The 16,953-nt window shown below is 36.7% G+C and overlaps 1 protein-coding gene across 3 annotated transcripts in view; it reads right to left on the bottom strand.

The window, feature by feature from the left end:
• Positions 1-16,953, bottom strand: part of GRIA3 (glutamate ionotropic receptor AMPA type subunit 3) — a 394,073-nt gene that overhangs the window by 74,130 nt on the left and 302,990 nt on the right. For all 3 annotated transcript variants that reach the window (XR_004901045.1, XM_028522764.2, XM_028522765.2), the window contains exon 12: positions 496-694. Coding sequence is in view for 2 of the 3 variants with exons in the window: in XM_028522764.2 (XP_028378565.1) it covers positions 496-694 (199 nt within the window). In the remaining variant the exon portion in view is untranslated. The remainder of the gene's footprint in view (positions 1-495; positions 695-16,953) is intronic.

Genomic DNA, 16,953 nt, shown 5'->3' with positions numbered 1-16,953 from the left:
ACATTTCAACAGAAAACCAATGTCTAAAATAGAATATGTAATTTTATAGTCCATCAGTCTTCAGAGTCTTAGACAGAGTCAATTACCTAACTTCTGTGAACTGCTGAGACACAAAATCACTGCATTTGTAAAAAGTGGAAAGGAGAATAGATATTACTTAGTTCAATCCCCTTATTATTCAAGGAAGGGGACCAAAGCTGACAGAAGTTAAATGACATATTCAGGGACAAACAATCACTTTTTGATGGGGTTGGAATTCAAACCTGGGAGTTCAAGCTTAGAGCTCTCGGCATGCCACTTATTATGTCATGTATGAGTCTTAGGCCTGAAGGACAATAAAGTAAGTCACCAACCAAAGAGTGCTATATTTAAGATGCTCTGCCCTGATAACATGTCCAGTCTTTCCCATCCCTCCCTTAAAAGCACTGTGAATTTGTGTTTGTAAGAAGATGATAAAATAAAAACCAGCAGACCCAATTAAATTAAAGAACTTACTCTGAAAAATTCTTTTGTTGATCCAGAGTCCAGGGTCCCATATGCAATTTCAGTCTGCTTAGCTAAGTCTTCAGCACTCTCTATGGGAGAAACCATCCTCTCCACAGTCAGGAAAGCAGCAAGATTGGCGGTGTAGGAAGAAATTATAATCAGGGTGAAGAACCACCAAACCCCTCCAACAATGCGCCCAGAGAGTGACCTACAAAATAAAGCAAAGACAAATCCAGACTCAGAGTGGCTGGATTTCAGTTTAAGTAGTTCTTATCTTTATTTCTGGAAAGAGAAATGGTTTCAGTGTAGCTGATGAAGGAGGGAAGTACATGATGTCAGGGGATTAACACATCAAACAAAAGTAACCCATTAACAACCCATGGTATGATGGTATATGATGATGATACATGTGTAATGCTCTTTAGGTTATACAGGTTTCAAAGCAGGATTTTTTTTATTGCAGGAAACTATATATATATATATATTTTTTTTTTTTACCAGCTCCAGATTATATGTAGTAATTATACTTATTGCATTCTCTTTCTGTGAGCCTTGCTGGGCCACCCACACCTTTGGAAGACTGTTGCATTTCCTTTAAGGCACAGGTGGCAAACACAAGACCCACAGACCGAATCTGGCCCTCCACTTTGTTTTATCCAGCCTGGCATCTTATTTCTACCCAGCAGTAGCACTGAGCTCTTGCTTAACTGTTAAGGAGTAGTTACATTTATATAGTCCTACAATTACATTCAGCCCTTTGAAGGCAACCGTGAAGCTGATGTGGCCCACGGTGAAAATGAGTTTGACACCCTTGCTTTAAGGCATGTGCTTCTCAGCTTTGCCTGCATAGCAGATTCACCTGGGATATTTTTTTTTTTTTTTTTAATCTCATGCTCAGGTCCACTCAAGACCAGTTAACTAAAAACCTGGGAATTAGACCCAGACATGTAATTGAATATTGTTTGAAGCTCACCAAGTGATTACAATGTACAGCCAAGGTTGAGAACCACTGATGTAAGGTGTTGCCATGGGAGAAAAAGTCACAAATGTTTACATAATTGAAGAGAAATGGCGAGGTGCTGGTAAACAGTCTTTACTTTGAGTTTAATAAATTTAATAGAAACATTGCCATTTTGTGGAGCTGTTCACCCATGAGGCAAGAAGCCATAAGATGATAGTTATTATTATCTTTATATAACTGGCTAGTAGGGCTCAGGACCTTAGATCCAGAGATCAAAACTCTTTCTTTTTACTAACTGAACCTTAGCATATAGGACAGACCTCAAGTGAAGTAGGAAACTACCTGTATAACAGGATTTGAGAGGTAGTAAAAAGTTTGTCTCCCCCACCCACCTCAATAACTAACTAAACAAAATCACCCTCACAGATCTACCATAGAAATTCTTGCTATTTGGCCCTGGCTGGTGTGGCTCAGTAGACTGAGTGCTTGCCTGCTAACCAAAGGGTTGCTGGTTTGATTCCCAGCCAGGGCACATGCCTGGGTTGTGGGCCAGGTCCTCAGTAGGGGGCATGTGAGGGGCAACCACACACTGATGTTTCTCTCTCTCTCTTTCTCCCTCCTTTCCCCTCTCTAAAAATAAATACATAAAAATCTTAAAAAAGAAATTCTTACTATTGGGACCACCCTCTGCATTTTCTTCAGGAATATAGTAAGTAATATTGTAATAACTATGTATGCATGGTGTCAAGGGAGCACTAGACTTACTGGAGGATCACTTGGTAAGTTATATAAATGTATAACTGCTATGCTGTACATCTGAAACTATATAATATTGCATGTCAACTGTAATTAAAAAATAAAAAAGTAACACTTGATTTCAACAGCACCCATTACCACATTATCTTGGATTAGTCTATCCAATTAGTAGTGAATGGGACAAAAGATGGGTAAATCTTAATAAGGAAAATTTTTGTTCTTAAATGTAACTATGTATTGGCATTGCCTGAGGTGTTCATTAAAATATAGATTTGGAATATCTGAGTGCTTAAGAATTTGCAGTTTTTAAAAATTTATTTTTCAGTTACAGTTAAAATACAATATTATATTAGTTTTAGGTGTACATGATAGTGATCAAATATATACCTTGTGAAGCTATCACCATGATAATTAAGTACCCACCTGGCACCACATATAGTTATTATAATATTATTGACTATACTCCCTATATTGTACTTCACATTTCTTTGACTACTTTTGTAACTGGCAGTCTGTGCTTCTTAATCCCCTTCACCTTTCTCACCCACTCCCTCACCCCTTAAGCATCACTGGTGATTGCTGTGGTCTGCAGACCCAACTGAGAAATACTGTTTTTCTACATCAGTGATCCTCAACTCTGCTTACCCATCAATATTATCTGGGGAACTGGAGATAAAATAAAGCAAAACAACAAAAAGCCATGCCTAGGCTCCACCCCAGACTAATTAAACCAGGATCTTTGGGTGTTTTATCTAAGCAGCAGCATTGTTATAAAGCTGTGATGCAGCCAGGATTTTGACTCATGAATGCTACTCAGGGAGAGGGTATGTGGGTAGTTAGGGACAGTGTGGGGGCATTGAATGCTCAGAATGGGTAATAGCTTGTACTGAAGGAAACTCCATTTCCTTCACAATATTGCTGAAGGCTGGCTTTGTCTGCAGAAATGAAAATCTGGTTGCTAGGTTTTACAAAACATTTCTACATTATCCCTAGGATAGTTCTGCTCTGTGGCAGAGCTTCATCCCGGTTAGGCTATGTTTTCTCATGACCAGAAAAGCTCAAAGAAAGAGAAACCACTCTGACATAAAGTCAAGAACAGGCTTAGGAGGCTGGCACATCACCAGGCTCTGTGGGAAGAGGGCAGTTCTGGGCTGAAAGCTAGCAAATTAAGTTCTTTGTTTGTACTTGCATTTTTCCACTTTGAAGCAGATTTAAATTTATTTGTTCCAAGATAATCTTTTATTTGCCCCTGGAAAATTCAGTTGTTTCGGATTTTACACTCTGATCAAATAATTTTGGGAAATGATTTGATAGTGTTCCTTATTTACTGACTCTAACAAAAGTACTTGTTTTTTTAAAGTTTGTAAGTCCTATTGGTCCCTAGATGCCTGAAACAATCCTTAATTATTTCTGAGCATAATCATGTTTAGGTTTTTGGATGTGAAAATTTTCTTTGCAACAGATTTTTCTAACTAATAGTTGTACTCTCTTAGGATTTCACCTTAGAACATCTTGCTTTTAATCAAAACAAGCAAGCAAGCAAAATACAACCAGAGACATTGAAATTAAGAACAATCTGACAGTAACCAGAAGGGAGGTGGGAGGGGATAATGGGGGGAAGGGTTTTCAGGAACAACTATAAAGGACATATGGAAAAACCCAAGGTGAGGGTGGGGGGTGGGGGGCGGGGGGCAGGAAGCAAGGGAGAGAGCGGGGGATGGCTGGGGTGGGGCGGGAGTGGTGGTGGGGTAAATGCAGACAACTGTAATCAAACAACAATAAAATAATTTTTAAAAAAGAGGTGAAAAAACATGTGGATGAGTCAGTTTGTCACATTTCCAAATGCTAAAAGTTTACAGAATATTTCAATTATTAATTTGGATCTTTCAGAGTCTTTTTTCATTGTTGCCATATACATTTAATATATTCTTGACTGATCTGATTTTGGAAATAATTTAATGTATAAAAGAGTAATGCTCCAAAGTAGCATCTGTAGTAATAGGGCAATAAAAATGGTAACAATAATTGCTAACAATTACTTAGCACATCCTATGTGACAGATTCTGTTCTAATTGCATTACATGTGTCATCTCTTTTAATTCTCCATCCTTACAGTTAGGTACTATTTTACAGATAAAGAAATTGAGGCACAGAGAGGAGAAATAAGAATTAAATAATCTATACTTATACAGTAGGACAGAAATGTCCATATTTTTGTAGGACATAATGCTCGCATTTTGTATAAGGAAGTCCAGAATGGTGTGTAAATTATAGAAGGTGCAATTTTTCTATAAGTACTGAGAAGTACAATTGCAGAAAAACTAACATGTATGGATAATTATTGCTTGTTACCTGTTGTTTGTTTGGAATGAAACTGTGAACTTCATTCTAACTTGGAATGACGGAGTTTTACTGAGACCAAGAGGAACATGATTTTGGAGTATTTCCAGAATCATGGTTTGGTATGGAAAGGAATGTTTCTGCTGCTGAAGATACTAATAGTTTTTATTCATGTCTATTTGAAATCTGGAGAATACAGTAATATATGGAAATTAGACTTGTTCCATTCTGTTGAGACTAATGGACTATGGCTGTGTCTGTATGATCTAAAATCAAGCCTGTGCATCATGATCTGGCTGTTTTGGCCACCTTAATAACTGACTTAGACAATCACATGCTTCATCTGTGTGATTTATCTGAGATTGGCTATTGGCATGACTGAAAATAAACCAAAATTCAAAATGGTCATTTTTGTGACCTCTGGTTTACATGACTATTGACTTTGGCAATTACATGGTTACTATTATGCTATACCTATGAATATGAAGAACTTTGATAAATATCCACATAGAAATGGTGTAATAGTATTCATAAGCCTCAGCATAAAAGGAAAAAGGAGCTTTTTTAGAATCAGTGTTAAATGTACAAACTTGATTCAACATTTCCTCCTTAAGACAATAGTAGCTTTGACAAGAATATTGGTGAAATGTTTGCCACTTTCTTCCCATGTATGGAATGGACACCCAAATCCTTTCACTGAGATAAGGTGCAGTGGAACTCATAGGGAAGAATCTCTATAAGAAATTTCACATTTCCTTTTTCTTATTAGTCAAACTGGAATCATTTAAACCCACCTTTCACATAGAGGCTGTATAAAAGGTGACCTATGGGTCAGCCCCATCACATTTTTAAAAGGATCTATTAAAACAACACAAAACTTTATAGTTAAGATCTGTCATTTTCCAGTATCTTTCCCTCCATTAACGCAGCTTGAAAATGTTTAATGTTCCTTTCAAATACTTTAAAAAAATTATTGAATTTATTGGGGTGACGTTGGTTAACAAAATTATGTAGGTTTCATGTGTACAATTCTATAACACATCATCTGTATATTGTATGTGTGCTCACTACCCCAAGTCAAGTCTCCTTCCATCACCATTTATGTCCTCTTTATCCTCTTACCCTCTTCTATCTGTCCCCACCTCCCTTTCCCTCTGGTATTCACCATACTGTTGTTTGTCTATGAGCGTTGTTTCTTTGCTTAGTCTCTTCACCTTTTCCACCCAGCCCTATAACCAACCACTCTCCCCTCTGACAGCTATCAGTCTGTTCTTTATGAGTCTGTTTCTATTTTGCTTGCTAGTTTGGTTTGTTCACTAGATTACACATTTAAGTGAAATCACATGGTACTTGTCTTTTAATGACTGGCTTATTTCACTTGGCATAATACTTTCCAGGTCCATCCATGCAAAAAGTAGGGGTTTCTCATTTTTTTACAGGTGAATAGTATTTTATTGTGTAAATGTCCCACAGTCATTTTATCCACTCATCTACTGATGAGCAGTTGGGCTGCTTCCAAATCTTGGCTGTTGTAAATGATGCTGCAGTGAACATAGAGGTTTGTATATTTTTTTGAATTAGTACTTCAGGTTTCTTTGAATATATTCCCAGAAGTGAAAACGCTGGATCATAAGGCAGTCCCAGTTTTAATTTTCTGAGGTGTCTCAATACTGCTTTCCACAGTGGCTGCATCAGTCTGCATTTCCACCCACATTGCACTAGGGTTGGTTCCCTTTTCTCCACATCCTTGCCAGAACTTGTTGTTTGTGGATTTTTTGATGATAGTCATTCCGACAGGTGCCATGTGGTATCTCATTGTGGTTTTAATTTGCATCTCTCTGATGATTAGTTCAGTGATGTTGAACATATTTTCATATGTTTATTGGTCATCTGTATGTCCTCTTAGGAGAAGTATCTATTAAAGTCATTTGCCCATTTTTGAATTAGACTGTTTGGTTTTTGTTGGTATTGATATTTATAAATTCTTTATAAATTTTGGATAGTAACCCCTTATCAGATGTATCATTGGTGAATATGTTCTCCCATTCAGTAGGTTGTTTTTTACATGTTATTGATGGTTTCCTTTGCTGTGCAAAACCCTTTTAGTTTGATGTAGTCCCATTTGTTTATATTTTCTTTTGTTCCTTTGCCCCAGGAGGTATATCAGTAAAAATACTGCTATGAGAAATGTGTGAGATTTTACTGGCTATATTTTCTTCTATGATGTTTATGGTTTTAAGTCTAACATTTAAGTCCTTAATTAATTTCAAGCTTATTCTTGTGCATGGTATAAGAACATGGTCTAGTTTCAGTTTTTTCTGCATGTGTCTGTCCAATTTTCCCAGCACCATTTATTGAATAGACTGTGTGTACCCCATTGTATGTTTTTGCTTCCTTTGTCAAATATTAATTGACTGTAAAAGTGTGAGTTTATTTCTGGGCTCCCTATTCTGTCCCATTGACCTATATATCTGTTTTTATGCCAGTACTGGACTGTTTTGATTACTATGGCCTTATAGTATAGTTTGATGTCAGGTAGTGTGATTCCTCCAACTGTGTTTTTTCTCAAGATTGCTGTGACTGTTCAGGGCCTTTTTTCATGATTGCATATCAATTTTTGGAATATTTGTTCTAGTTCTGTGAAATACATCATTAGTATCTCGATCAGAATTTCTTTGAATCTATAGAATGCTTTGATTATTATGGCCATTTTAATTATGTAAATTTTTTCTCCTGCAAAAAGGTTTATTTTTTTTTCCATTTGGGCCATGGCATGGGAGAGGGCTACATGGTGCATGGTGGTTACAGCGATGCTTAATGGTTTCAGAGAGGCTCAGGCAGAAGCCAAATACCAGGGAAATGCAGAGGGATCCCTCAAAGGCCTCGGCTCAAAGTCTCCTAGTCATACTTGGGAATGAACCTTTCAAAGAGATACTTGCCCATCCCAGCCTGGGGGCTGGCTAGCCTGTAGAAGTTAGTCAGGTGGTCACCCATCTTCCTGATGAGTTTCACCTCCTCATCCAGGAAGTGCTTCTGCAGGAAGTAACAGAGATTAGAGTCTGTGTGGGCAGAACCCAGGGCATGCAGGTCCAAAAGGGCCTGGTTCAGGTCCTTCTCCAAGGCCAAGGAGGCTTTTATGGCATCCTGAGTTTGCCTACTCATCTTTGGAAGGCTTTGACAAGTCCTGGAGGAGAACATGGCCACTGTGCTGGTTTTGTAGCTTTAAGAGCTGCTCAGTGCCCTCACACTTCTTCTTAGCCAACTCAGCCACATTGTCCAGGTTGATATAAAAGCAAAGGAGAGGTAGGTGTAGGAGGCCCACAGATGTATGTTGGCTAGGTGGTTGACGGCAGCCTCCACCTTAGTGGAATAATTCTGATGAATTTGGGTGCTCAAGTTTTCTTGGCAATGAGGAGTTAAGGTCAAAAAATAATGTTGGCTGGTCTCTGAGGCTGAGGGATGACTGAGGTGGTTTTGTTTTTTTCTGCTCTGATCTTTATTATTTTTTATCTTCTCACTTTGGGCTTTGTGGTTTTTTTTTTTTTTCCTGGTTCCTTTAAGTGTAAAGTTAGACTGTTGATTTATCTGAGATTTTTCTTGTTGCTTCAGGTAAGCCTATAATGCTATGAATTCCCTTTTCAGGGCTGCTTTTTCTGTGTCCCATAGATTTTGGGTTGTTGTATGTTCATTTTTATTTCTTTCAAGATATCTTTTGATTTGTTCCTTGATCTTATTGTTAATCCATTCATTGTTTAGTAACAGGTTATTTAGCCACCATGTCTTAGTGCATTGTTTCCAGTATTTTTCTTGTGATTGATTTCCAGTTTCATATCATTGTGGTTGGAGAAGATGCCTGATATGATTTCAGTCTTCTTAAATTTATTGAGACTTGTTTTGTGTTAACATGTAAACAATCCTAGAAAACAATCCATGTGCACTTGAAAAGTATGTATAGTATGCTGCCTTGGGTGAAATGCTCTGAGGATATTAATTAAATCTATTTGATCTAGTGTGTTATTTAAGGCCACTATATCTTTGTTGATTTTTCTGTCTGGAAGGTCTATCCATTGAAGTCAATGAGGTGTTAAAATCTCCTATGACCATACTACTGTCAATCTCTCCCTTTATGTCAGTTAAGATTTGCTTAACATAGTTAGGTACTCCTATGTTGGGTGCATAAATGTTTGTTAGGGTTATATCCTCTTGTTGGATTGTTCCTTTACCATTGTGTAGTATCCTTCTTTGTCTATAAAGTCTATTTTTAAAGTCTGTTTTGCCAGATATAAGTATGGATACCCCAGCTTTTCATTTCAAATACTTATGATGCACAACACAGATTTTGAGGTTAGCATAATGAAATGACAGTAAAATGCGTAACAGTTAGCACTTTTAAAAATGAATTTTCCTTTAAATTGTGAGTTCTTTTTTAAAAATATATTTTATTGATTATGCTATTACAGTTGTCCCATTTTTTTCTCCCCTTTCTCCCTCTCTGCCCTTTAACCCTCCAGCATTCCAACCCCCTTAGTTCATGTCCATGGGTTGTACATATAAATTCTTTGGCTTCTCTATTTCCTATACTATTCTTAATCTTCCCCTGTCAGTTTTATGCCTACCAATTATGCTTCTTGATCCCTGTACCTTTTCCCCCATTCTCCCTCCTCCTCTTCCCCACTGATAACCCTCCATGTGATCTCCATTTCTGTGATTCTGTTCTTGTTCTAGTTGTTTGCTTAGGTTGTTTGTTTGTTTTAGGTCCAGTTGTTGATAGTTGTGAGTTTGTTATCATTTTACTGTTCATATTTTTAATCTTTTATTTAGATAAGTCCCTTTAACATTTCATGTAATAAGGGCTTGGTGATAACGGACTCCTTTAACTTGACCTTATATGGGAAGCACTTTATCTGCCTTTCCATTCTAAATGATAACTTTGCTGGATAGAGTAATCTTGGATGTAGGCCCTTGACTTTCATGACTTTGAATACTTCTTTTTAGCCCCTTCTTGCCTCTAAGGTCTCTTTTGAGAAATCAGCTGACAGTCTGATGGGAACTCCTTTGTAGGTAACTGCCTCCTTTTCTCTTGCTGCTTTTAAGATTCTCTCCTTATCTTTAGTCGTGAGTAATGTAATTATGATGTGCCTTGGTGTGTTCCTCCTTGGGTCCAACTTCTTAGGACTCTCTCAGCTTCCTGGACTTCCTGGAAGCCTGTTTCCTTTGCCATATTGGGAAAGTTTTCCACCATTATTTTTTCAAATAAGTTTTCCATCTCTTGCTCTTCCCCTTCTGTTTCTGGCACCCCTATGATTCGGATATTGGAACGTTTAAAGTTGGCCCAGAGGTTCCTAAACCTTTCCTCATTTTTTTTTTAATTCTTGTTTCTTCATTCTCTTTTGGTTGGATGTTTATTTATCCCTTCTGCTGCAAATCATTGATTTGAGTCCCAGGTTTCTTCCCTTCACTCTTGATTCCTGGCATATTTTTCTTTATTTCACTTTGCATAGCCTTCACTTTTTCCTCTATTTTGTGACCATACTCAACCATTTCTGTGAGCATCCTGATACCAGTGTTTTGAACTCTGAATCTGATAGGTTGGCTATCTTTTCATTACTTCATTCTATTTTTGGAGTTTTTATCTGTTCTTTCATTTGGGCCATATTTCTTTGTCTTTGTACACTTGTTACATATAAGGGGTGCAGCCTTAGGTATTCACCAGGGAGGGGCAACCCTCTTTGCTGCTTTGTGGCACTGTCTGTGGGGGAGGATTAGGAGAGGGAACAATGCCACTTGCTAGCTTGCTGTGCTGTACTCCCACTTTCTGTCACTTTCCTCACCTCCCACAAGGGAATTGTGCCCTTTTAGGTGCTGGTTCCCAGGTGGATTAGCTTGTGTATGTTCTAGGATCTCATGAATCTCTCCAATGGACTCTCCTGTGAGAGTGGGCGTTTCTCTTGCCACTGCAATCCCTGCACAATTTTACAGCCAGAGTTTTTGAGGCTATTTCCCTGTGCTGGAACCCTGGGTTGCAGGGTTTGTCTCACTGCCCAGTTGTTCCTTCTGACTTATCCATATGTGAATGTGAGAAATCCTGTCTGCCCGCCTCCACTTTGCCCACCTGGTCTGCCACCTTGCTGTGCATCCTCTCTGCCCTGGCTGCCTGTCTCTCACCCTCCTACCAGTCTGGATGAATGTTTCTTCTTTAACTCCTTTGTTGTCAGGCTTCCATGTAGTTTGGTTTTCTGGCAGTTCTGTGTTTTCTTTCTTTTTTTTTTTTAAGTTGGTTGTTATCCTTTTTTTTGGTTGTGCAAGAAAGCTAAGTGTTTCTACCTACGCCTCCATCTTGGCTGGAACTCTAAATTGTGTCCTAAAAATGCATTTTAAAGAGCAAAGCATACGTTTTGAAGAATTTAAGAGGAGGCGTGAAGTTAATGAAAGTAAATTAGCCATAAGAGAAAAGCTGACATAAAAACATTTCAAAATAAGATACAATGCTCTTGTTTTCTGTAAGAAACTAGAGTTTCTGAGTTAATAATAAAATGTAACTATGACCTCTGCAGTGACAATAAAAGTTAGCTACATGCTGTAACCTTTATCTTGTAAGTAAATTTTGAAATCTGCAGTTTACTAGCTTCACAAGGTAAAGAACTAGAACTGCAAACTGCTTCTCTTTTGCACAAACTATTGTTTCTTTCCACCCCTTTTTTCATTCAAAATATTCATCATTTCTACACTACACTCAATGTTCTGTCTATGACAGATTTTTTAAAAATGTGCAGAATCAACTTTGGCTCTTACAGTCTTATCTGATGGGAATAAGTAACAGTCTCCCAAAGACTGAAAACTGTAGTTTCCAGCCAGAAAAGTCATGAAATAGTTGTAATAAAAATCCTGCTATTCTATCATTAATTTATTATCACATCACTACTGCTTTGAAGTGTATTTGCAGTAGGATAAAGACACTGGTCATACATCAGACAAGGAAAGGGTATTGCTTACCATGGAGCCAAAATATCCTCCTGTTGTGTTTGATCCCATTTATTTTATAATCTGTATGTCTTTATTATTCTGCACCTACTTTTTATTTTAAAGAAGGACCTATATGTCAACTAACCTGGACAGATCCTCTACCCTGTTCTCCAAAACATTTGGTATCTTGAAAACTTCACAGGAGAGTACTGCCTTTGGAATAATCTGTATACAGAAGTCAGATTTAGTTAGTGTGTTCTCCCTCCCATTTTCTCTGTTATAATCCCCTTAAGTCTGATATCTAACTTGGCCAGCCCTCAGATGTTTCTGCAGCTCTGAAGAAAGTCAGCAGGGGGAGCATTTGTCTGGAAGGATGTGGACTTTGGAGAGCTTAGCAGTTCCATCAAATTTTTACATTTCAGATAAAAAAGTCACAACTTGCTGTCAATATCAGTAAAATATCATGTAATAATACCATCAAAATATTTACAAGTGGCATAATCCTTAAGCAAAGCACTATATGTGTTCAAGAAAGAATGCTACTTGTTATTTCTCATTAGGAATCTTCTATTTTATACTGACTAAAATTTCAGCTGTATTCCTACAAAGTTTTAGGAACCAAAATGCAAATGCAATATTAACTATTAGTATTTGTGAAACTAATATGGTTGAGAGCAGCCACTTAAGAAAGATAATAGCTAATGTTTATTGAGAACCTGCATGAGGAACTTGGGTTTAGCAAAGTCTAATAACCAGCTTCAGGTTAAACAACTGTTAAGCAGATGGTGAATCTAGTGAGACTAATTCCAGCACCCACATACTTAACCATTATGCTGCCTCCATCTGGATATATCCACTGCCTATCTCTACATCTCCCAATCATGGGGAAGAGGTTGAATGGAATCTCCTCATATCTTCTTATTCCAACTCCCTCTAGTAAATCAGTTTATATGTGAACATAACAGCGCATTACATTGATTACCCTTTCTAAAGGTTATTCAGGCTCCAGCTGAATTGTTCACTCTAAACAATTGAGGTAGCTGAGAATATTAAGCCCAATATTGACATAGACTATGCTTCTAGGTTACTGTCAGTAGTTTTGTTGATGGAAATAGAATGATGCTCTATTTTCCTCATGATGTCTTATTGCTGATCTCCCAATCTTTTACTTTGAGTAAACACATGCTCAGCAACATTTTAAATGCTCACTGCCTACTTTCTTTAACAACAATGGCAAAGGTAGAATTTCATTAGAGGTTGGGAGACTGGGAAACAGCTCTTGTGTATGGACATGAAGAAAAGAATGGAACAAGTGATGCACCTTGAGATTGGTAGTGGGAGACAGTATGTGATAGTAGAAAAAATTGTATTACTGACTCTAAGTCTCTATGACCTTGGGTTTATTACATTATCTCTTTGGGTACTGTTCCTTTGTCTGTGATATAGGAAATGCAGCATGAAATGGAAGGAGCATAGGTTTTGGTGCTGGAGTTACATTTGAACACTGTCTTTGCCTTTAGGTATGTAACTGGCAAGTTATTTAAACTGAGTGTCACCTGCTTCAACTTAAATATAAGTATAATGCCTACACCATGGCAGTGTTTTGAAGATTAAAATCCACGTGATAGCTCAGGTGAAGTGCTCATACATGGTAGGAGCTCAGTGAAGGTTGTTCCTCTCCCTTCAGTAAACAGAAGCAGTTGGGTTCATTTATCTCTGGAATCTCATCCTGATATAATATTTGATAATTTTACTTAAAAATATCTTTTAATTCCTTGAATTGCTTCTGACTTTGAGAAAAGTCAGAGTATACAGTGTATGCTTACATTCTGGGCTCACTGGAGAGTTTGCATTCCAAGTGTGACCATTAACCACAAATAAAGTATAATGCTGGTTAAGGCAATCATGAATCTTAGAGTGCAACTATGTTATTATCAGGAATTTTTAAATCTGTTAAGAAAGAAGCACATTACAGTGGGGTTTGCTCTTATACAATTGAGCACAAATATATAACCAACAGGGCTCTCAAGACAAGGAGAAACATGTTTCCTCCTTAGTGATATATAACAAATGTGCTAAGAAGTATAACATTTTATCAATAAGCTTAAAGATATAATTTATTTTAAATGATGCAAAAGGAAATATTGAAGGAGTGATCACCCATATGGTAGAAAATATAGAATTCATAAAGACAATAAGATTACTGAAAAGCAGTATAAGGATAATACTTATTACTCTAGTCCAGTTTTATTCCATAGTCTGTGTGCCCCATGGAGATGTGATGAGCATTAAAAAAAACAAAACAGAATAGAAAATTATCAAAGTACACTCCACACTGTAGGGGTAATGCCTGGTGAAAGTTTTGTTATATACATATATATGTACTGAGTCATGATGGAAAATTCCTTGCTGTAGGCTATGGTTAAAATTTTTGAAAGTCATTGCTCTGTATGATATTATCTGGTGCAGAGTAATAAAATCTGTATCTTGAAAAAAAAAAGAATTTGGCATATTTCAGTACCACATAAGAGCCACCACTTAAATTCTGCTATCAAAAAAAAATCTGTTGAGCTTGTCATTTTTAGGTCATCATCTTTAAGTTGTCACTTAACAAAGCAATATGCATAAATACGTGTAAAAATAAGTATCTGTTTAAGAGTCCTTTCTAAATATGCAGCACCCCAGTGGGGATCACAAATTTGGTTTTGAAAATTCACTTACAGAAACCAATAAATCTTCATCCTTAATGACTCTTCAGCATTGTCTCAACACAGATTACCAGGCATGTGAAAAACCACTCAATCTGGTGATCATTCAGAAACCTTAGTCTCTTCAAGTAAATGTTAAAAAAAAAGGAAAAGGAAGTAGCAAAAACAAATGTTTTCCCAGATGATATCAGAAAATAACACATTCTAAGCCACAAATGCAACAGGGAGTAAAATAATTTAAAGCAGGGGTCCCCAACTTCCAGGCCTTGGACTGTTACTTGTCCAGGCCTGTTAGAAATTGGCCGCACAGCAGGAGGTGAGCTTGAATGTAACACACTTGATTTATCCAGAAACCACCCCCCCATCCTGGTCTGTGGAAAAATTGTCTCCATGAAACCGGTCCCTGGTGCCAAAAAGGTTAGGACCACTGATTTAAAGAATATGACTAAGCTGACTGAGGGTAGCAAAAAAGTGTGACTTACACAACTGAAGCTTGCCTCACAGGTTATGCTAAAAATATGCTGAAGGCAGTTACCAGTGAGTTATACTGCAAAACTTTATTTTAAATGTTTTATGATCCAAGTGGATACTCTCAAAATAAAATATACTTTAAAAATCTATACATATCATTTATCATAGAAATCTACACTTGAAACCTATATAATCTTATTAACCAATGTCACCCCAACATATTTAATAAAAAATAAAAACCTGATAGGTGACTTTTTGAGTCCATATATTCTAAATGAAAATCCCTATATGTTTGTATAACTGATTCTAGTTAGTATTTGGATATATGCTCAGTTTTACCAAAGCCACAACTTTTTATTTTAGAGCAAAGCATTTTTTTCTGATTATAAAGATGTTACATTTGCTTCCAATATTTTATGATCATGAATTCACCACCATTTTTGTTTAGGTGAGTTAAAATAAACTAAGTGGGTGAGGTACAGGGCACTTATATTCAATATTTTCAATAGCTTCACTAAGATAAAATTTGTATACCATAAAATTCACCACTATAAGTGTACAATTAATAATTTTAGTAAAATTTTTGGGAACATTTATCCCCAAAAGTTCCTTCATGCCCATTTATAATTAATCCTGACAGGGCTGGGACTAGGGTAAGTTAAGTGGGGCATTTGCCCCATACACAAAATTTAAGGGGTTACCAAAATCTCACCAGGCAAGATGTATAGCATTTTAATGCAATATTTAAAAATAATTATGCAAAATTAATGCAAAAGCCCCATGATGATCAAAAAGTTAAAATAACAACTTGATCTGACCCATGTACTTGCTCTATTCAACTTCACTTGCCTTACCCTAATCCTGGTTTTCATTAGCCTCTCTCTGCTCCTTCCAACTCCCTGGAAACCACTAATGTACTTTATGTGTCTATAGAGTTGTGGACAAATGGAATAATATGGGATATTCAATACATTAACTTCAATAATACATGACCTTTCATCTCTGGCTTCTCTCATTTACCGTGTTTTCAAAGTTGATCCATGTTGTAGCATGTATAAGTAGTTTTTTTTAAATTGCTAAATTCCATTGTATGGCTATGCCACATTTTGATCATCCATTCCCTTGTTGATGGGCATTAGGGTTGTTTCCTTTTTTCCCCTAAAAAGCTTCTATGAACACCTGTGTTTAGTTTTTATGTATATACATGCTTTCTTTTCTGTTAAATAAATAACTAAAAGTGGACTTGCTGTGTTATAGTTTAAGTGTATGTTTAACTATAAGAAACTGCCAAACTATCTTACAATTTGGCTGTAGCAGCTAGCAGTCACACTACTAACAGAGCTGCAGTCACCACCATTTGGTATTACCTGTCTTTCTGATGTGTAGAGGCATCTCATTGTGATTTTAATTTGCATTGCCCTGATGATGAATGGTGTTGAACATGTTTATATGTGATTATTAGCCATTTGTATATCTTCTTTGGGGAAATGTCTATTCAAATGTTTTGTCCACTTTTAAAACTGGGTTGTTTCTCTTTTTATTGAATAGCAAGATATCTTCATATATTCAGTGTATAAGCCCTTTATCAGATGTGTGATTTGCTAATATTTTCTTCCAGTTGATGTCATCTTTTCATTTTCATAATGTTCTTGAAATGCCAAAGTTTTTAATTTTGATGAAGTTTAGTTAATCATTTTTTTAAATGGATTGTGATTTTTGTGTTCTGAAAATTCTTTGTTCAAATCAAGGTCACATGGACTTCCTCCTATTTTTCTTTTTAGAAATTGTATAGTTTTTTAAAAATAAAACTTGGGAAAGATACTAAAATGGATAGTTCTGGGGCACAGGTGGCAAACACAAGGACTGCGGGCTGAATCTGGCTCTCCATCTTGTTTTATCTGGCCTGGCACCTTGTTTCTACCTGGTGGCAGTGCCAAGCTGTTGCTTAACTGTTAAGGAGTAGTTACACTTATATAGTCCTAAAATTACATTTGGCCCTTTGAAGACAACTATGAAGCTGATGTGGCCCCCAGCGAAAATGAGTTTGACACCCCTGTAATCTAGGCAGTATGAGAATAAAGTGAAAAAAAGGAAAGACACTGAAAGTAGAAAGTAGGAGGGTTTTAAAGAAGAGTTCTACCTTTAAAATTTTTTCTATATCTAATTTTTCTGAAGAAATGAGAAAAAATTTTAACTCAATTAATGAGGAAACTATGCCTGTTTGATAAAATAAAGATTTAGTATTAGCTTTATCTGAATAACATTAAT

Source organism: Phyllostomus discolor, chromosome X (genome assembly GCF_004126475.2).
Source record: "Phyllostomus discolor isolate MPI-MPIP mPhyDis1 chromosome X, mPhyDis1.pri.v3, whole genome shotgun sequence".
Lineage (NCBI taxonomy): Eukaryota > Metazoa > Chordata > Mammalia > Chiroptera > Phyllostomidae > Phyllostomus > Phyllostomus discolor.
This window is presented reverse-complemented; position numbering and strand designations above follow the sequence as displayed.